General features: G+C 37.0%; 2 protein-coding genes across 2 annotated transcripts in view; both read left to right on the top strand.

Annotated features, from left to right (window-relative positions):
• The window catches only part of LOC136040670 (long-chain fatty acid transport protein 4-like), a 41,355-nt gene that overhangs the window by 5,694 nt on the left and 13,765 nt on the right, over positions 1-21,896 (top strand). Inside the window, exons 3-4 of the mRNA XM_065724968.1 lie at positions 528-671; positions 18,079-18,216. Coding sequence (XP_065581040.1) covers positions 528-671; positions 18,079-18,216 — 282 coding nt within the window. The remainder of the gene's footprint in view (positions 1-527; positions 672-18,078; positions 18,217-21,896) is intronic.
• Positions 6,545-11,621, top strand: LOC136041073 (rho guanine nucleotide exchange factor 12-like). Its single transcript, XM_065725627.1, has one exon. The coding sequence runs from the start codon at positions 6,779-6,781 to the stop codon at positions 11,159-11,161; it is 4,383 nt and encodes a 1,460-aa protein (XP_065581699.1). The 5' UTR covers positions 6,545-6,778; the 3' UTR covers positions 11,162-11,621.

Below are 21,896 nucleotides of genomic sequence, written 5' to 3'. Positions count from 1 at the left end.
TCAGGGACAACTTGCTTTTCCTTTGGCCTCAGAAGGTTGGCTAATCAGTGCCATCTTTGGAAATTTTTCATTCCTCATTCGTAAAATATGCCACTTCAATCAAAATAACATATGAAGGTGTATGGTTTCTAACGTTAAGGAATATCTCTATAAAATCAATGGGGTGTTTTGAAATAAAAAAAAGATGCTTTAATTTAGTTAGTTTTTAAGTAAGAAGAAAAATAAATAGATACCAACTTAGTTGATTCGGCATCGGAAAAATGGCAAAAAAAACGCTCTATAACAGTAATTTTGACCTTAAGAAATAGGATGTATATGCTTAGAATTATAAGGATTGCTTATTGTTGTCTCAACCCAGATTCTTGTTCATCAAATTTATATATTGCGAAATATTCATTTTTTAACTGTATTTTTGATACATTAAAAAGCTCCAATAAATTGCAAAAAACTCGAGATATTGTAGAAATAAATGCCGTTTTGTGTTTCCTTCTGTACATTTTATTTTCTCATACATTGTCTTGCTATAGTCAACACAGATGGAAAAATTGGCGCTATTGGTTTCGTCTCCGTCATTAACCCAGAGGTCTACCCAGTGTCGTTAATTAAAGTTGATGAATATACTGGTGAGCCTATTCGACGCAAAGACGGCCTCTGTACACGGTGTCAACCTGGTAAGTAACTTCCTTTAAAATGAGCCATTAAACAGCCCTCTATGATTTTAAAGTGCCCGGCTCAGAGTGGCCGCCCCTAATGATTTATCACTATTTCTAGTGAAGTTTTGCATTTTCTAAACAGAAATATCGCTAAATCAGCACATACATCACTAGATTATTGAAGAAAATCACTAAACCAATCCAAAAATCACTCAAATCTAGGGATTTTTTTTCCTCATCGGGTGGCAACCCTGACCCCGCTAGCAGTGGGAAAAAAGGTAAAAGAGGCCACAGATGCAAAAAAAGTGCTTCTCTTTTTGTTCAAACCAGGAACCTGTATGTATCCTGAATATGGTTTACGGCCAAGACTATTCTTATGGTATGTTTTTTGTTTCGATCCGACGCCATCTTAGGGGTTTCAGGTTAGTTTTATAAATTCCATTAAATTTGTTTTGAAAATAACGTTTTACTATTAAGACTAATTCAAATAATTGTTATCATTCCTGAATAAGCTAGAAATGGCATATTTTTCTTACTTGCCGTTTTTTTTGTTTTTTTTCACGCGTTTTTTAATTTTTGGTCACTATGTTCCGTGGTTCGTCCTCTACTAAATTGCAGTTACAGCTGCAACCATTATTCAGAAGGTTAAAAAGAATACTTTTTTATAATCATGAATATCCGTTTATGGGAAACCTAGCCTAAAATCATGTTTAAAAAAAAAACGTTAAGCTAGGAAGAATCGCCATTTGGAGAAAAGAAGAAGAAAATGCTGATTTATTAGTTTTAAATACTATTTCGCTTAATCCTAATGGTAACAGTTTGTTGTATAATAATCTTCGGGAATTTCGAAATATAGCCTAAAATCCCGTAAAAATGGTGTTGGATCTAAATGGAAACTCTACTATTGGAATCTTCGTTACCAAAAACCTCACTTAGGAGCCTCTAGTGGTTCACTTGAACATCGTGGAAAGGTATTTCAAGGAAATTGCCGTATTTAATGTCATGTGTAATTGTTTCATGAAAGTATGCTTTAATTTCATTGGTGCGTTACGTTTGTGACGTATTTTCGTAAACCAGTCATAATATCTCTTAGTTTTTACAAATTTTGGAGAGACAAATGATCCCACCGTTTTAAAATATGAAAGAACAATGAAGCTATAAAAATAGCAAAAATTGAAATCTGTCTTGATCGGCAGTCTCAGTGTAAAAGTGTAAGCCGTTAAAAGAAAGAGAAATATTTGAGGCTCAAGATTTCTATTTCAGTATAGTCCTTCTATTGTCCATAGGTATAGAATGCTGTGTGTAGGTATGCACTATGTTCGTGAAAACATGTATATTTCACCTCAATAAATGTTATCTTATCATAAGATTGTATTAATCCAACAAAAGACAAAACATTAAACGTCAAATACCCCTCCCCAAGGCTCCATGGCGGGTAAGGCAGGGAGAAAAAAGGACAAAGTGTTACGGGGGGGGTTTCTTATAAAGTTAAGTTAATTGAATGTACAAATTGGAACATGGGAGCAGGGTAGTTAAGGGACATAGACTGAGAGGGTTCTATTGACAAATCTCTATAACCATGACTGAGCTTTTCTGAATATTCTCCTGGCTTTTTGGTCTACCTTATATATCCAGAATCAACCCGGATTTCTAAATTAAGCACTGGGTAGACTGACCTCTGAAATATTGCAATACAACTGTTCTTTTAATTATCCAACATATGGCCTAACCTCCTTGCAAAAGATTTATTACAACGAGGATTTTCACCTCTAGTTTGTTGACCAGACCAGAAATAGAAATCTGGTTTCTAATTAGCTTTAATCGAAAGTTATATTTTTGAATCCAATTTTGATAGTTTAAAAAGAATCATTTTTTTTGCTTGCTGTAAAACTTGTGCCAAAGGTAAAAAGTATTATTTTTTGCTTGCTGTAAAACTTGTGCCAAAAAGCACAAATCCAATGAGATGATGAATTTACACTTTAAAATCTTTAGATGTATAAGAGATTTTTATTTTAAAACTTTCTAAAGTGAACAAACGAGGGATTTGGTTCTGAGTTCTGTAAGGGGGAGGGGGGCTTCTGGTCCATATGTCATATATCCCCTATCCCCCTGTAGATTGACGCCCTTGTCAATCAGAACATTCCCTTTCCTTAAATTTTACCTTTCTTAAAATTTCTTATTTTCAAAATATTTTTATTTTAATTCTTTCACCTCAAAAATGATTATTTAAAGAAAATGTATATATTCCTACACCTTGTATTGAACCTACAGCTTACACTTGAATTTAATTAATAAATTACTTGACATGAACAAGGTTTACATGTGAATACCTGATTCCAATTGTTTGTCTTTTATTCGAATTTTTTTGTATTGTATTTAGTTTCCAATTGATCCCAGGTATTCTAACATTAAGGCATAGAAATACATTAAATTTATATGATACACATTACACTGACACATTTACTTCAAATTTCACTATAATAATGGCATTTTCTTGTATTGTTCGTCACTTATTGTTAGATTTAAATTTATTTTGATTTCAAATTTCACTTTAATGTTGGCATTTTCTTGTATTGTTCATCACCTATTGTTAGAATGTTAGTTTTACGCATAATCACAATTTTTCTATTTTTGCCCATTTCACTAATTGAACTGAGGTTAAAGGATAATGAGCTTTCCATATTTTACTGTGAGTAGCGCTCTTATTGTTAGAGATATAAGAAATACCATAAATATGGTGATTATGATATTATACCACGAATTTGGTGAGAATAATCCGTATTGGCTTTCCAGGTACTTTAATCTTTGGTCTTCGGTCGTGAACAATGGTATCTGTTGATCTAATGCTTCTTTTATTTTTGCTAACTGCATAGTACCCTTAATCTTCTTTATCTTGGGCAATATTGATATTTTGGTTCTTCGTTGTTCATGTTTGGCGTTGTATAAGACAAGTTTATTCCTTGTAAGTTTATTATTTTTGGGATCATAACATTTGTGCTAGTTGTGATTAAAGGTGTTTGTACAGTTGTTTCCTTTGTTACGAGTCTGCAACCTTGTTTTATTGTAATCGTTCCAACGTCCTGTAACAGTATTTCAGTTCCATAACTGGGGTCAATCTTTTCTGTATTGATGTAGCAGGATAGAGTTCCTACTGTCTTTTTAGGTACTGTAAATAACCATAAGTCGATTCGCAAATTAATGAAGATTTCTCTTTTTGTGCTTCCTACTAAAGCATCACATGAGTTGGGAATATCTAGTTGTTGTGATTCTTTTAGGAAGAGATCTAGTAAGCATAATCCTATTTTACATTATATATAGGTAGCGTTAGTTGGTAGACTAAATTTTTAAATGAGACGCATTCTTTCAAATCCTGGGTATTAGCTAGTGCATATTTTCTTCTGTCTTGATCAATCAACATATATTCTGTTTCAGGCATAATGCTCATGAAGGAATTGGTTTCTTTAATATTAACGGGAAAAGTAAATATTTGTATAGGTCATATATGGACTGTTGATTAATTAGTGGGATTGTAACTACTGGAAAAAGTTGTTCATTAATTTCGGTTATATGTACTTTTAGTTTTGTATAATATAAGAATAGGTTAGCAACTTCTGGTTCTACTGGTAAATGGAGGCCAAATGTTAAGTGTGTTTTTATTTTGTTTAGGATGGTTTTTAGGTCTGAAAGGTCTACTAAGTCGTAGGAAAGGGATCCTCCTGTTAATTCAAATAACGCGAACTCAAATTTACTGACATCTGTGGCTAAATTCAATAATGACATTATAATAATGTCAAGTGAAACTGTTGCTAAACTAGAATCAGAAATTACTCTGTCGACCTCATTTTTTAAATAATTCATTGTGTTGACTGTTCTTGAGTTTTTTTTTATATGGTCTCAATTTTATCTTTTTGATAGTTGGCTATACTCGCTTGTATTTTTTGTACATGTAGCGTCGTATTCATGGCAGTATTTAATCTTTTAACATTATCTCTTAATATATTTAAATCCTCTTCAGTAGACAAGCCGAATAAACGAGAAGCAAGTTCCCCAATTATTGGGATTAGGCTAGTTGATGTTTTATATTTAGTTTTACGGAAAAATACTTCAAATTTTCATGTCGTACTTTGTTTAAGTTTCTGTATTTCTGCCTTAAAAAGTTCAAATAATGCTTCCAATCTTTGTCTGAATAATATCAGGAAGGCTTGGTGTGTGGCCATTTTATAACCATTTTCTATAGTTAATTCTGGGAGGAGTTCCAACTCATTTGCTGTTGGCTCATCAGCCATTGCCAGTCGTGCACAAGTTTTTTTACCGTTTATAGTCCAAAATTCTCTCCAGTGATTTTCATCTTGACATTTTTGTCTCAAATCCATACATTGTGTTCTACCATAGTCGACGTCAACAAAAGGAATTTGCCATCTAACTTTTATTCTTCCTTTTTTCATAGAAATCCATACCCAACTAGTGGACCTGTATGGTTGTGTCACTGTTATCAAGATTTTGTCGTTGTTATTTGGTATTAATATGTTAGGGATATTTTCCGTAGTAATATCTGTTATTGAGGGGTCTAATTCCATTGGTTGCGGGTCAATAGTCGTGGTTATAGTTGTGGGGAATGTTTTTCCAATTTCTGTTCCTGTGGTATATTCGGTTTCGGATGTAGTTTCTTCGTTCTCGGTATTGGATTCCCAGAAGGTAGTAGTTTCATATTTTTTAGATGCACATTTTGAGGTTTCTTCTACTTTGTTAGTAGAATTTCTTGCAATATGGCCTAACCGGTTACAGGTGTAGCACCTTAGTGGTTCATTATTGGTTTGTGCCCTCAATTGATTATTGGTGGCAAAACTTAATTGTCTTTGAGGTGTGGTGGTTCAAATTTGATTTTGAATGGGTTATGGCGATGATTCTCGGGAGAAAAATCGCGGAGAGGAATCTCTTGATTTTATAGGGGTTTTATTTTCTACTGCGTTTATTGATAGTTTTTGATGCTGTAAGACTATTGAATCAATTTCTACGGCTCTCTCCACTTCCTGAACTGCTAGTTCTAAGTTATCAATATTTTTAGCTATCAATTGGCGGTATAATTTTGGGTTGAGTCCCTGTTTAAATGCATTAAGTATTATTTTTTCATATAATTCCCATTTTCCTGGACCGTATCGCGCTTCCGTTGCGATTCTGATTTTGTGTAAATACTCTCTTGCGTTTTTGAGTCTGTTCAAATGTTACTAGGCCATGTTTCAGTTTATTCAATGAACTTGTGTCAATGAATCTTTTCTGGAAAGCCTGTTGCAATAATTCTATCAAGTTAATTGTTGAGGTGGCTTTTGTGCCTATTGTGTTTTCAATTTGTTTTAAAAACGTTAGGGCCTGTCCTTTTAGTCTTAAAAGCAGCATGTTTTTTAATCATTTTGTCAATTTTTTCATTTCTACGAATTGTCCTAAATGGATGTTGAATTGGTCAACGTCGGTGTCTCCTTCATATTCTGGTAATGATTATGCAATTTCTACCGAAGTTGCAATAATTTGTGGCGCTTTTAATAGTTCATCTTGTTCCTGGTCCATATTTGTTATTTTAGTTCAGTTTTTCTTTAAAGGATTGTCGAAGGTATGCGGAATATAAAAATTTAGTTTTTTTTAAATTTTATTGGTATTTCATTTTAACTAAAATATTTTTACACACGTAAAAAATACATATAAGTAGAAATAAAATTACACTACACTTAAAATAATGTAAAATTATACTGCACTTAAAAATCAAAAAATAATTTGTAAATAATCATATTTGTCTATGGTAGCAGGCAGTCATATTGTCAGGCATATACAGTTCCTTTAATGTCTTTATTGATTTAATGACATCATTTTCATTATGAAAAGTTATGTACAAGGGAATGCTTATAATAATATTTACATAAAGCTTTTTAATGTTGATGGTTTTGCATATTAAGGAAGCAGCAGAACCTTCTCAGTACCTAGAAGTTCTCTCTTGATGGTCTTATAAGCTGGTTTTGTTACCTTGGTAAAGACCTGATGCATTGGAAGTGCCAATGAAATATCTTCAGTAGATTTTTAACGGGAAAATCTTTCATGTTTTCAAGCGGTAAATTACTATATAATTCCAATGAGAAATGGACCCAAGTTTGTTTTCAACCGACAGGTTTTCTTCTCCACATAGAGTACTTGAAATCATAAAAGATAGCAAAGGATTCGGTTTTGTTGTTGCAGGAGATAAACCAGTTTTCATACAGTCACTTCGTGAAGGTGGCGCGGCAGAAAGAGCTGGGCTTATGAAAAATGATGTCATTATTAAGGTCAACGGCGTTAATGTGACTGATTTCAACCATGCTGAAGTTGTAAATCTGATAAAGGCTGCTGGACCGTTTGTTACTTTAACGCTGATTGGTCAAAATTCCAGTAGTAGTTTCAACGGTTATTCACCTTCTTCGCCAACAAGCATGCCTTTAAGCCCTGTTAACTTAACGCCGTCAATTCAAGGACCTGATATATCCAATGATAGGCTCATTAGCTTGCCGAAACCGGTCGATGATGAGCAGCAGCGGGCTGTCGATATGAGCGCATTGCGGACTCTTCAGACTATGTTTGAGCGAGAAGAAGAAGCCAGAAATCATTTGAGAGCTCAACAAGAACGTCATCCTAATTCAAGGACTGCCATAGAATTGGCACAATCGGAAAAAATTATCAAGGAACTGCGGCGAAAAATCAGTGCAATCAGCGGGACTCGGGATTGGATTCCCTCGAGTGTGCCTTCATCTGTGCTTAACGTGACTGCTCGCTCACCACCTGTGAAACGCTCCTTAGCTAATTTTGGATCAAGGAAGACGGATATGGGCTCCCTGGAATCAGAAGAAGAGTCTCCGCCTCCTCTGCCTGTAAGAGTCACATCACGCATGTCTAATCCCATGGCTTCGCCTGTTTTGTCTCCCGTAAACTCTGAGAGGAGGTTTGGCTCTCCTGACATAGTGCCACCTCTTCCTCCCAGAAATAATGTAATGATGCAATCGCATGAAGATGGTGTGGGGCCTCAGCATCAGCGGACAAAATCAAGTCCTTTTCCATATCGTGGACCCAAGGTTATTCCTGATCTTCGGTGTATGAGTACAGTGGACTCTGGTGACCTAGAAACACACAAGGCTCAGTGGACAACAAGCCCAGTGCCTGTTAGCCCAGCCGGGTCTCCTCCTCCTCCTTATTCCATTGACCAGCCTGATGTTGGAGGTAGAAGATCAAATGGGGTTACCTTTTCCAGTGAAGCAGTTGTAGGAACTCAGTGGCAGATTCCATCCATGGAAGATGACGATTGGTCAGATCACGAATCGAGTGTAATCGAAGATCATGGCCCTTATACGAAGATATCAACTTTATTAGAAGCAAAGCCTTATCTTGCTGTGTTTATCAATTATCTACTCTGCAACTACGATCCCTCTGATTTGTTTTTCCTGCTCATAACGGACCATTACAGAGAAGGGACATCCACCAAAGATATGTGTCAATGGGCTTTTGAAATAAATACGACATTCCTTGTGCCTAACGCTCCATTGAAAGTGCAATCCGTCGATGAACAAATTTTACGTGGAATTGATGATGTTTTAACTAATTTTGCATCGAAGGAAGAGCGGTTGCGAACAGTTTTTTTCAAAGCCCGGAAGAGAGCATCTGGTGCTGTGAAGATGGAGTTGGATGATTTTCGAAACAAAAGACAAGCTGGACTTGCCGGACTCTTTGGTCCTTCGGACGATGATTTGAAAGAGGCCAGCTTTGACATGAATAAAGAAATTAAAGTTATACAAACGTTGCTTTTACCCAAACTGCAAGAATACTCGGAAGAAATAGATGGATGTTTGGACGATAGATCCCTAGCTTGTGCATCAGCCTTAGCTACAATACTGTCGAAAGTGTTCAATTTGAAAAGTCAAGCTGCCGTATGTCTACTAGGAAAGTGTCCGACTTTTGTAACCAGAGAGAAAAGTTTGGAGACAAATCAACTTTTGAAAAAAATGAAAAAGAGTGTAAGCGTCCGAGGTCATGATTTTGCACTCCTGAACTATATGTCGATTTTTGAGTGCATTCAGCGTGGTAATATTCTATGGGGTGTCTCTCCCCAAGGGTACCAGTGCAAAAATTGTAAAATTAACTTCCATGAGTTTTGTCTTCGACAATTTGAATCTGGAGGTGCAGTTGAACCATGTGTTGGTGCCCCACCATTAAAGAAGCAAGCACCCTTCAAATGGGTGCCACATATACGAAAAACAACTATTGCATCCAACGGTTTGAGCAGTGAATCCTTTACGTCTCCCACTAACGAAAATGACCAGGCTATTGGCGAACGATCCGGATCGACTCAACCCAGTTCCCTAATCAATGGAAAGTCAGAGCAAAGTAAGTTGAAACGGGATGGTTCGTTTAAAGACTCTGAAAGACCCGAAGTCCTGTCGTCCTCTCATGCTCCACTCCCTGAAAATCAAGATGAACCGTCACAGAAGCTTCCGAAAAGCGATTCAAGGCGACAGAGAAGTGGTGTTGGTCGGTCAGACAGCTTACGAGAGCCAACAAGAAAAGCTGCAATATCAAGAGAACACAGAAAATGTTCTGACCCTAACCTTCCCCCCTCAAGTAACCATGAAGAGATGACCAGTCCAGTTGTATTCGCCCATTCGGGAAGCTCATCTAATTCCAGTCTGTCGACAAGGAGCCTCGAAAGTCCTGGACCCAGTGATAGTAGAATATCGAAATCCGTCCAATCTGACTCATCTTCTAGTGTCGTTCCATGGGGAGATGATAGTGACCATGAAGCTGATACAGAAACTCCTGACTGGACGAAAATGGTTGAATCAAATATTTTAAGAAAACTCAGTCACAAAGAAAAACAAAGACAAGAAGTTATCAATAAACTGTTTCATAATGAAAGAAGCCATGTTCGGTGTTTGAAAGTTCTCGACCGAGTGTTCTGCCGTCCCTTAACTGAGTCCAATTTGATTCCTGACATCTTGAATTTGCTATTTGCCAATTTGAATGAAATGATTGAGATCCATGCCCGGTTCAACACATTTATGAAACATAAACGAAAATCCAAAGGTGTTATTGGAAACGTTGGTGATATTCTCTTGTGCATGTTTGATGGGCAAGAGGGCGAAAGATTGCAAAGGGCGGCCAGTCAATTTTGTCAGCATCAATCCTTCGCTCTTGAAGCCCTTAAGGAGCGACGCAAAAAGGAAATTAAACTTGATAAATTCCTTTATGATGCTGAAAAGAACCCGGTCTGTCGAAGATTGCAACTTAAAGATGTCTTACCCACTGGAATGCAACGACTCACAAAATACCCCCTTCTTTTGGAGTCACTTTTACGACATACCCCTGTAAAACACACAGATCATCAACCAATTAAAATCTCACTCGAAAAATCACGTGCACTTCTCAAAGTGGTCAATGCGTCTATTCATGAAGCGGAGAATCAGCATCGATTAGCAGAACTGCAGAAACGGTTACATAAGTCGTCTGGGGACAGATCGGATCACGAACTAAGGAACTTCGACCTTACTCGACGGAGGCTGGTTCATGAAGGTCCGCTCACCTGGCGGTGCAAAGACAAACGTCCGATTGGCCTTCATGTCCTCGTCCTTGAAGTTTCTATTGTTCTACTACAGAAAAATGATAACAAATACGTTCTCAAGTACCATACTGTAAGTAGCACCAGTGGAAGTGAACCGGTTCGATGTAGTCCTATAATTAAATACACATCGATTTTGCTGAAGCCAGATGCAAGAGATAGTACGGCATTTTATCTAATTGACCAGCCGACGACAAGCCCTCAGATGTGTGAAATGGTTTCTTCCTCTACCTCTGAACACAAAGCATGGTTGCAACATATCACAGAAGCAACGGAGAGTTACATGAATCGAGAAGGTCGAAAGAGGCCAGAGTCAACTGTCACTTTGATAAACCTCCCGGCTCAAACCTCATCGTCCTGCTTGATTTTGGAGCAGGATCGATCAAATAGTGATGAATCAAATGAAGTACCTGTAGAAAAAATATCCGCTGATTCCGGTGTTGGCCTAAACATTGTATCCCATGATTCCTTAAGTACAAGTGACATTAAGCCAGAACCTGAACAACAGATGTCCGCTGACTCGGATGTTGTCTTATTATCACCAGAACCTCTGAAACCGAGTGGAGAAGACCTTTCATCATCAGTAAGTCGCTCAGCTTCCACTGTGAGTACGAGTCGGAATCCGTCAAGAAGACGATTTCAGAGGGTAGAAATTCTTCAAATTGCTGAAGGGACGCCTCTTATTCAGCCCACTGAAGTGAAGGTTTCTCAGGGAGACGTGCACACTGCTGAGCCCATCTTAACTCCTTTAGAAAAACTTCGACGGAAAGATCAGTTAATACGAGCGGCCCTTGTGGAAAAACAGAGACTAGTAGCGGAGGTATTGCACGTGTCGCCTGATGAGCTAGACTCACTCGTTCAACTGGATTCGACTCCCTTAAAGTGAGCTAATCAGGAAGCCCAAGAAGCGAGAGACTTAGTTCTTGCTGCCATTATGCAAGCGAGCAAACTAGCTACAGTGCTCAACGACTCACTCCAAATCACAGAAGAAGAAGCGATTGCAGCATCTAGTGAGCCAACAAGCAGTCATGAGCCTGTCTTAATTTGCCCTCTAATCGAATATGTTCATCCAACAAGGGAATGTGACCCGATTTCTCGGCATGAGTCTTTCTATCTACGTGAGTCGCACAAACCTGTCAGTCCACGAACATTGAGGAAAATTATGAAGTTGCCTAGCTTAGCGTCCTATAGGCTCGTCCCCATTGTGACGTCTTTAAATTCACAGCTGACACAATTGATGGCTGTTATTAATGAAAAAGACGTTGAATTAGAGAAAATGAAGAAAGAGATGCAACGTCTGCGAGAATAGCTGTCGCTAAAGGACCTCAAAGATACTGTTGAAACATGTCTGCCATCTCTTGTCTGTGAAAGTTTGGAAGAGGAAAGTGATATTGAAGAGGAAATTTTTGCTCCACAAAAATGTGATGAATCTGATGATGTCGGAGTTGAGCTTGTAGAGCTGCTTGAGAGTGAAATACCATCGGATCCTTGTCTAGAGAGGCTCAAATCTGAATCACCTCCAAGGTCAAGGCCTCTGTCTGTTGTGTCTCTTGAATCAGTAGGAGATGGCATTTATGTGGCAATTCGAGAGTCTGCTTATATAGACAGACCTGTCTGTGAACAACCATCCACTGAGGTAACCACTGCTACTGCAACTGTAACCACGGATTTGATTGACAATAATGCAGCCAGCCAAAATCTGGAAAAGCCTTGTACTGATCTAGAACTATCAAAAGTGGTATCAGTCGTAGATGAAGAGATTGTTGATAAACCTCTTGTTGATGGAGATAAAGCGAAGCCATCTAAAAATGTACCCGATATTGAAACTATAAAACAAGAAAGTAATAATGGCAGTGAAGTAAATGCGACTTTAAGCAGTGAAGAAAACCTGTTGTTACCTGAAGATGATGTTCCAGATAAAGAAGTTGTTAAAGACGAGCCACCGATAGCACAAGTCGTCAAAGATGACCTATCGGCAGCAGAAGTTGCCAAAGATGACTCTTCAGTGGTACAAGTTGTCAAAAGTGATATAGCGGTAGCACAAGTGTCGCTAAACGAATCAGCTGTCTTGTCAGTGATAAATGAATTGAGTAGCTCCAACAGCTCTGATACTCCACTGTTAATCGAGGATTTTGGAACGGCTTCAGACAGTCAAGACGAAGCTGTGGAAACTGTGGAGGCCGTCAACGATTCTGTCACTAAAACCACGAAGGATCCAATAATGCTTGAAACAGGGTTGCCAACAGCAAGTGAAGCATAGTGAAGTGGATACACAAGAAAATGGTGCTAATTTTTTAGTATACATTGAGTTTGTGCATTGCCAGGACTGACCTGTATTCCATTTGTAATTATTTTTTTTTTGCAAGATGTTTTGTACGAGGTTTGACAAATGTGGTCAAACGTTGGAAAAAGAATAGTGATTTAATCAATGCTATATGTAAGTAGTTTTATATATAGCCAATTGCGTATAGAAATTGTGTTCATAGACTTTTTACTTAGTGATGGTTTTAGGTAGATTTCACTGCATTTAAGGTTTTACCAGGCTGCCCAATAGGAATATTTGTGCTCTATCATAATTGTTTCTGTGACTTTTTTTTGAAATTATTGTATTATTTGCTTTTATCCTACAGGCCGCGCCACTGTTACGGGGGGGGGGGTTCTTATAAAGTTAAGTTAATTGGATGTGCAAATTGGAACATGGGAGCAGGGTAGTTAAGGGACATAGACTGAGAGGGTTCTATTGACAAATCTCTATAACCATGGAGACAGAATCATTATCGAGACGTTCAGGTCTCCCGAGTTGTGCAGATTCCTTTGGGAAAGATCCAACAGACAATAGGAACTGTACCTGATACCTTGACTCATAGACTAAGACAATTATTGACAATAACTTTATTTTCTTACTTCATACACAACTTCAGATAAAATGACTTCAATATGAGTTAGCAGTATATTGCTCATCAAAGACAGAGCTTTTTGCTGAATACTCTCCTGGCTTTTTGGTCTACCTTATATATCCAGAATCAACCCGGATTTCTGAATTAAGCACTGGGTAGAATGACCTCTGAAATGTTGCAATACAACTGTTCTTTTAATTATCCAACATATGGCCTAACCTCCTTGCAAAAGATTTATTACAACGAGGATTTTCACCTCTAGTTTGTTGACCAGACCAGAAATAGAAATCTGGTTTCTAATTAGCTTTAATCAAAAGTTACATTTTTGAATCCAATTTTGATAGTTTAAAAAGTATCATTTTTTGCTTGCTGTAAAACTTGTGCCAAAAAGCACAAATCCTATGAGATAATAAATTTACACTTTAAAATCTTTAGATGTATAAGAGATTCTTATTTTAAAACTTTCTAAGTGAACAAATGAGGGATTTGGCTCTGAGTTCTGTAAGGGGGAGGGGGGTTGCTGGTCCATATGTCACAAAAGGAGACAAACGCAAAAAGAGAAAAATATAAAACACACACATACACTAAAAAGGTAAATACGAATCAGCCGCCAACTGGCCTAAAACCAAGTGGTGCAAAGCGCCATGCCCAATAAACAAAACACACTTCTGGCTTGGACCAGAGACATCAACCGCATACGGGCATTAAAGAAATGCAAGAAAAGAAACAGAAATAAGTAAAAAAAAATTATCTCAAATTCTTTTAAGGGCACAGAAGGAGTGACACTTTCTTACCAACTCAGGTAATTATTCGAGGCAGACTGAAGAGCAGGGGGTCGTATCCAAACTGTTCCCCCGTGTCTTTCAAATTGTCAACAAAACAGTGTCGGAAATTAATAAAAAGAAAATATTCAAGTGCTTTAAAGTTTCTCTAATAGAAAACGAAACTATTAGCGCCCCTAATTGTGTATTGTGCTACCCAGCAGAATTAGAAAAATTCAACACAAACTTAAATTGAGCGTTAATTTTAATGTTTACATTTTGCTTAACGTTTGAATTTTAATTAAATGTCTCACTGTCTTTGGAAGTACCCTGATCTGTTTTTTTAAATAAGCAGGCTATTTAAAAAAATTCTATAAAATGGAGTAATTGAGGCTTTGCCCGCATGAAGAACATGGACTAATCTTAAGGTGATGCTGGACCTTAAGAATCACCCTGTTTCGTCCAAATAAACTTTTTGAGTTTGTATGGCCAAACTATTTTGATTTTTTTTGGTGGTATTACCGCAACTTGTAGAGCTTAGAAAACTAAAAGCCGACACCAACTTTCAAGGGAATCCTAGGAAACCCATTTAACTTCTTGCGTTTTGCCGGAGATAGGGATATTCAGTTTTAATGAAACTTATTAATTCTAACTTATTATAGTTCCAGAGAATCCTAGGAAACCCATTTAACTTCTCGCGTTTGGCGGAGATAGGGATATTCAGTTTTAATGAAACTTGAATCGTCAGAAAGTGTGAATTTGTTTCTTGACTTTTCTTTTTTAAGCCAAATTTTACTTTTAAAATTCAGGAAAGGCCAATGCCTAAATGTTCTAGCATGTGTAACTGGAAAATGCTAAAAATCAGCTAAAAAATTTTTTAATTTGAGCAATTTGGCGGTCTGGGAGTTTCCTGTGGTGCGACCCGCTTCCATTGACAGGCTCACCGACAAAAGCGACGTAAAATTTCACCGTTTTTTCAGTCAAATTTCACAACCGAATTACAAGACAGCTCTTGATCATAGCTTTCCCTGAGAAAATTCACTAATGCATCCTTTGTCTTTACGACGGTCAGCCGACGCTAAGGCTAGTAAAATCACTTTAACATGCCAAAGGCCATATCTGAGGGGGAGGATACCAGTTTTGAACCACCCCCCCACCCCACCCTAAAAATTTTGTCAAACTCGTAAAAACATATATATATATATATATATATATATATATATATATATATATATATATATATATATATATATATATATATATATATATATATATATATATATATATATATATATATATATATATATATATATATATATATATATATATAAATTTTATGTGGTATTTAGAGTTTTTTTTTATGGTACTTGGTATTAACCAAGTGACATATAGCAATCGCAAATTCTGTCGGTCTGTCTGTCGGTCCCGGTTTTGCTACTCTAGGCACTTCCAGGTAAGCTAGGACAACAAAATTTGGCAGGCGTATCAGGGACCGGACCGGATTAAATTAGAAATAGTCATTTACCCGATTTGACCATCTTAGGGGGAGTGGGGGCCCGTTAATTCGGAAAAATAGGAAAATGAAGTATATTTAGCTTACGAACAGTTGATCAGATCTTAATGAAATTTGATTTTTGGAAGGATATCGTGTCTCAGAGCTGTCATTTTAAATCCCGACCGGATCTGGTCACATTGGGGGGAGTTAGGAGGGGGAAACCTAAAATATTGGAAAACACTTAGAGTGGAGGGATCGGGATGAAACTTGGTGAGAAAAATATGCACAAGTCCTAGATACATGATTGAAAGAACCAGAACCGATCTGCTCTCTTTGAGGGAGGTTGGGGGGGGGGTTAGTTCTGAAAAAATAGAAAAAATGAGGTATTTTTAACTTGCGAACGGGTGATCGGATCTCAATGAAATTTGATATTTAGAAGGATATTGTCTTTCAAAGCTCTTATTTTAAATACCGACCGGATCCGCTCTATCGGGGAGGGGGTTAATTCTGAAAAATTAGAAAAAAATGACGTATTTTTAACTTACGAAGGAGTGATCGGATCTTCATGAAACTTCATATTTAGAAGGACCGCGTAACTCAGATCTCTTATTTTAAATCTCAACCGGATCCAGTGTAATTGGTAAATGCAGTTGGGGGGGAGACCGGAAATCTTAGAAAATACTTAAAGTGAAGAGATCAGGATGAAACTGGATGGGAAGAATAAAAACCTGTCTAAGATACGTGACTGACATAACTGGACTGGGTCTGCTCTCTTTGGTGGATTTAGGGGGGGGGGCTAATTTGGAAAAATGAGGTATTTGTAACTTACGAAAGGGTGACCAGATCTTAATGAAATTTGATATTTAGAAGGATCTTGTGCTTTAATCCTCTAATTTTAAATTCCGACCAGATCCTATGACATTGGGGAGAGTTGGAGGGGGAAACCGGAATTCTTGGAAAACGTGAAAATTGGGGTATTTTTACCTTACGAATAGGCGATCGGATCTTAATGAAATTTGATAGTTAGAAGGATTTTATGTCTCAGAGCTCTTATTTCAAATCCCGACCAGATCTTTTGACATTTGGGGTAGTTGGAGGGGGAAATCTTGGAAAACACTTGGAGTGGAGGAATCAAGACGAAGCTTGGTGATTAGAATAGGCAAATGTCCTTGATACGTGATTGGCGTAACCGTACTGGATTGACTCTCTTTGGGGGAGTTGGGGGGAGGCGTTCAGTGATTTGGCGAGTTTGGTGCTTCTGGACGTGCTAGGACGATAAAAATCGGTAGGCGTGTCAGGGACCTGAACAAATTGACTTGATAAAATCGTTTACCCAGATTCGACCATCTGGGGGGCTAAAGGGAGAGGAAAAATTAGAAAAAATGAAGTATTTATAACTTACGAGTGGGTGATCGGATCTTAATGAATTTTGATATTTAGAAGGACATCGTGACTCAGAGCTCTTATTTTAAATCCTGACCGGCATTAAGCCTCTGATTTTCCTTTTAAATCAATCTATTGATTCTTAGAATTTTGTTGGAGCTCAAACCATATGAGCTCTTAGCTCTTCTTGCCTCGTCACAAGTGTCATATGAGCTCTTAGCTCTTATTGTAAAAAAAATCATTAAGTTAATTACGAGAATAGTAATGATAATTTTAACTCTTTTTTCACTTTGCTTTACATTTGGCCATATCCAATTAAATTGAAACCAAATCTGAAAATCCTGTAGATAAAAATTTTCTGAATGCGAAGTAAGAATTATGTTCTCACAGCTTAACGTATGCTTGATGCTATAACTGCGTTGTGTAGCTGCGTTGGCCTCAGGCAGCTTAGTGCTGTAGTGAGCTGCAGTGAGCTATTATTCTTAATAGCAGTAGTAGTAGTTAGTAGTAGTAGTATTAATCAAAATCCTTCAAATGAAAATAAGATCAAAAGATATTTTCAAAATAAGATCAACGCAATCTTTACCTGCTTTCCTTAGTGATTAAATTGGAATCAGTTAACTGCTTATAGATATCTAGTCGGGAAGCACGGCTTTTACCACCCAATTTTTTTAACGTGTTTTTAAAAAAACTGCATTGAAAATAAAGACAATCAAGGCTTTTTTTTTAAGATATCGAGCCACTAGCTCGAAGACCTTAACCTTCATATACAGTTCGTTGGTTGTACTTAAAGAACAACTGGTATAGGTATTCACTAAGCGATTGTTTGTTTCTTTTTTTAAAAATAATAGATTAAAATATTTTTTGATATTTTCTTTTCAAAAAAGTTGAAAAAATGTATTGTTTTTCGCACTTGGTGGTTATCCTGGATTTATAGAGTTGAAGCTGTAGATATACCAAAATTACAAGGATTTTCCGTAGAAATCCAACCGATTTTCTCCTGGTAAAGTAGGGGAGAGATACTTTTATAGACTTGGCCCTTCTTGCACCCAAGTTCCCTTACCAAAATGTTGATTTTTTCCAAAAATTTCAAATATTCTCCTGCTTTTGGGGTTAAGCTATTTGGAGTTTTCCCACTTAATATAGTATTTAGGGTAACTGCATTTCGACTTTGAAAAAGTTTCAAAAGATTGTTGCTTTTAATGTAAATGATAGAAGAAATCCTGAATTATAGACATGAATTTATGTAAACTTATTTCTATTTAAGGTGAAACTGGGATGTTTGTAGGAAAGATTGTTAGGAACCATCCTGTTAGAGATTTCCATGGGTATGCAGATGAAGGTGCCACCAAAAAGAAAGTGTTAGAGGATGTATTTGAAAAAGGAGATGTCTACTTTTTATCAGGTAAGTTTTTATTTATTTCTTAAAAATTTAACAAAACAGGCCGAAGAAAAGGAATAGTATGAACTTAAACTATTCTAAAGCCCTGTTAATTGGTTTAGTGGCTTTCTTAATCGGCTAATAACAGTTTGTAGTCAACTTGTCAACACCTATCTAAGTTTGAAGCAACTGTACCAGAGACACTCCGTGATTGTTGACATTTGCATTACCAAATGGCAAAACAAAAATAATATTATCCAGAGTGCCAGTGCCAAAAGTGTGCCAGGATAGATATTACCAATTGGAGTAACTCCTGGATGTGCCTTGATATCTTAATATCACTATATCTGTATTCACTTGATTGTACCCAGTATATCTCCACTATAGCGACTACAAGTGACATAAATCTAAGTTCAGAAATTTTACCTGACCTCATTCTCACCTCTATTCAACCTAATTATAGTCCTGACCTTGATAACTCAATCATAGATACTCGAATTTGTTTTGACAGTATGGAAGTTAATCTGCCTAATAATAATGAGTTGCCTGCTGATATATGCAAATATGCTAGTATAATTCTGGCAGGTTTTTTTTCAAATTGGAAATAGATGTGATTTTTGATCGTACTCCAAGCAAACTGCAGGAAAAAAGTATTCCTGGTGATAGTGTTATCAAAAATTGAAAGTTTTTTAAGCAAGGACAGTGCAAATTAGGTCCGAAGCGCCCTTATAATTATGATCTATTACCCATAACCTTAAGAAACGAAGTGTAACAGTTTGTTCCCATTTTTGTATAGCAAGTGCGACCAAAAGAAGTGCTCCTTATTGCACTTATGTCGTTTTTACCTCACTGGTAAGTGTACTAAAGCAAAGTATAATTTTGACCATATTCCTTTGTGTAAGTTAGCATCAAGAGGGCGTTGTTTTGGGTGTGATAACCTGCATATTTATGTCCCCTGCAAACTACTGCTAATAAGCGAATCAATCAATTAGTGCATCAAAATTTTATATAGAAAAAAAAAGAAATTTTTCAACCTAAATAGATATACGCCTTGTTTTGGTTTTCATGAGTAGGATAGTAAGGCTAAAAAACCCTTAAAAAATTTCAGCAAGAAATCATCAAGAAAACTTGAGAAACATAAGCTTACTTTCGATTATAATCGCTAGTTATGTAACTTAGTTCAGATTATGCGTTTTACATCGAAGGAAGAACAGCATCAATTAGTCATTTAGAAATTAGTCAATTAGTCATTTACTAAAGCAAAGTGTAATGTTGACCATGTTCCTTTATGTAATGTGTTCCATTATGTACACAAGTACTGAAAAAAAAATATGTTAGAATAACAGCACCATCAGGATCTTCAACGCCAACAAACGCAGCATGAGTACAGTATAATTCATCTTAAAGAGAAAATCTTTAAATATCGAGAGAAAGTCAAATTATTTGGAAACAGACAAATTAACAGCCCCTCCACCCCTCCCATGTACGTGCCTAACAGGAGTAAAAAGAAAAAAAGATATAGATCAGAAGCATTCGTGGAACTTAAATATGAGATTTGTGAAAACTAACTCTGGAAGTTAGTTTTTGAAGTCTTTAAACTAACATAGTATGTGCATCATACCAACTCTATACTGTCTCTCGTTGACTTTCTTTTTTTAAGAAGAGCATATGCCTGACTTTAAAGCCTTTTCCAAGATCAGCTTTTACCAAAAGGTGTAAATAAGAAAAAGAGTACAGCTTGCAGGATATTGTCTACAGTCGAATAATATAACTTTACTCGGGAGAATAATTAATAGCATCAAGCGGGCGTTGTTTCGGGTGTGATAACCTGTATATTTATGCAAAAAAAAAAAATTGCAATTTTTGCTTTTTCCTTTTTTGCAATTTTTTTTTCCTTTTTTGCAAAAAAAAAATCAAGCTGCAAACAAGAGCCGAGTTCACAAACTTGAGCAGTCCTAGCTGTTACCAGTCAAAGATTCCACACTTGAAAACTCCTTTTTTTAGGCAGCACTACGGATCCCACTCCTCCTTAAATAATCCTCATCACCTACCTCCCTATCCAATACAAAGCAATATTCCCCAGGTATCCTCTCTTTGAAACGCCCCTCCAACCCAGAAATTTACTCATGACCTGTCAAATCACCATCGCAGACATTACTACACACAAACCCTCCCACAATCTCCTCTTACTCACATCCCTCCCAGTCACAAACCCCGTTGCATATTCTATCCGTTCCTTGCACCCAAGATTCTGTTGACTGGTTCGGGTCTCCACCCTTCATCGGGCAAAACAAATCTGGCTTCCCTCCTCCGAGAAAGTTCCCAGCCCACTTTCCTTTCCCAGCAGCTTCTTGCCTTCCCATCTCCCCTTTTCCTCTCTATAAAAAAAACCTCGCAATTCGACTCCTCCTTACCCTATCTCCATGAAACCCCCTTCCAACCCATTCGTTTTATCCCTCGTCCCTAGCCTGTCAATGTAACTCAGGTCTGGGACTTTTTGCATTTAATAATTGTCTTGTAATAAATCCTAATTATTCTCACTTCCCGTCAACTGGAAACAGATTGCATCTTCCTCATCATGGTTCGTCTATATCTTTACCCGTCCCCATTCCCTCAAGTCTCCAAGGTAAATATTTCTCTTACCCTGCTTCTCCAAAGCATCATCATATTAAATTATAACCCCACCCAGTAAATTCTCAAACTTATCAAGTCTCCCTGTCGTGATTCCCCAATCGATCTATTTTTCCTAAACTGAGTTACTAATACTGAAAGTCTTAATTTTGAAAAGCTTACCGAACTCAAAGTGCCTTCAGAATCAAATCAAATAGATATTATAGCTATTACTGAAGTACAGTCCCATGACCCAGGGTCCCTGTGCCTGGCAAATTATGCAGAGTTTATTAAACTCCATTCTTTAGCCCACTCACTCGGAAAAAAAGGTGGCGTTGTTTTGTTCTTTACTAAGACTAACCATTAGCCAAAAGCTATTCGAATCCCTAGTTTATCCGAGTATGATGAAATAATCTGGCTAAGTATTAGAGCAAAAGTAATCCCTTGTCCATTTAATATTGTTGCAATAGCTGTTTTCTATCAAACAGTTCGTGGTAACGAACTGTAGTAAGGAGCGACCCGGCTCAATAGTAACCAAAACTCTAAAAAATGGAATTTTGGTATCAATAGCTACATCAAAAGAATCGCATTTTAATTCTGATTTTAAATATATAAGGAGGGTTGTCCCCTCCGCAATCCCTCGCTCTTTACGCTAAAGTTTGACTCTTTGCCACAATTCTACTTTTTAAAACAATTAAAAACTATAGCGCAAAGAGCGAGGGATTGCGAGGGGACAACCCATTTCACATACGTTGTAATTTCTGTTCGTTTTAAGTTTTAATGTCGCTCCTTACTTTCAGCTAAAAAAAAATTTTTTTTTATTTAATTGATTCAAAACGCAAATTCATCCAGCAATTGTAGACCAGTGCTGATTGTGTTATTTCCAAGTATCCCAATGCTTTCTTTTTCTTAGTTGGTGTTGCCAACGACCTTAAAATGGATTATTTTTGCTCCTCACTTAAAGTAAAGCAAATTGTTAAAATACCAACGACTCGAGGAAATACCTCTCTTTATATTATTTTTACTAATATGTATAATTTTTATAGCTCTCCTTCAGCTTTGCCCCCATTATGTCGGAGTTATTATCATTCGAT

The sequence above is a fragment of the Artemia franciscana genome, chromosome 21 (genome assembly GCF_032884065.1).
Source record: "Artemia franciscana chromosome 21, ASM3288406v1, whole genome shotgun sequence".
NCBI lineage: Eukaryota > Metazoa > Arthropoda > Branchiopoda > Anostraca > Artemiidae > Artemia > Artemia franciscana.
This window is presented reverse-complemented; position numbering and strand designations above follow the sequence as displayed.

Excerpts from the sequence above, each read along its gene's own strand:
- LOC136041073 (XM_065725627.1), top strand. The coding sequence starts at position 6,779 with ATGGACCCAAGTTTGTTTTCAACCGACAGGTTTTCTTCTCCACATAGA.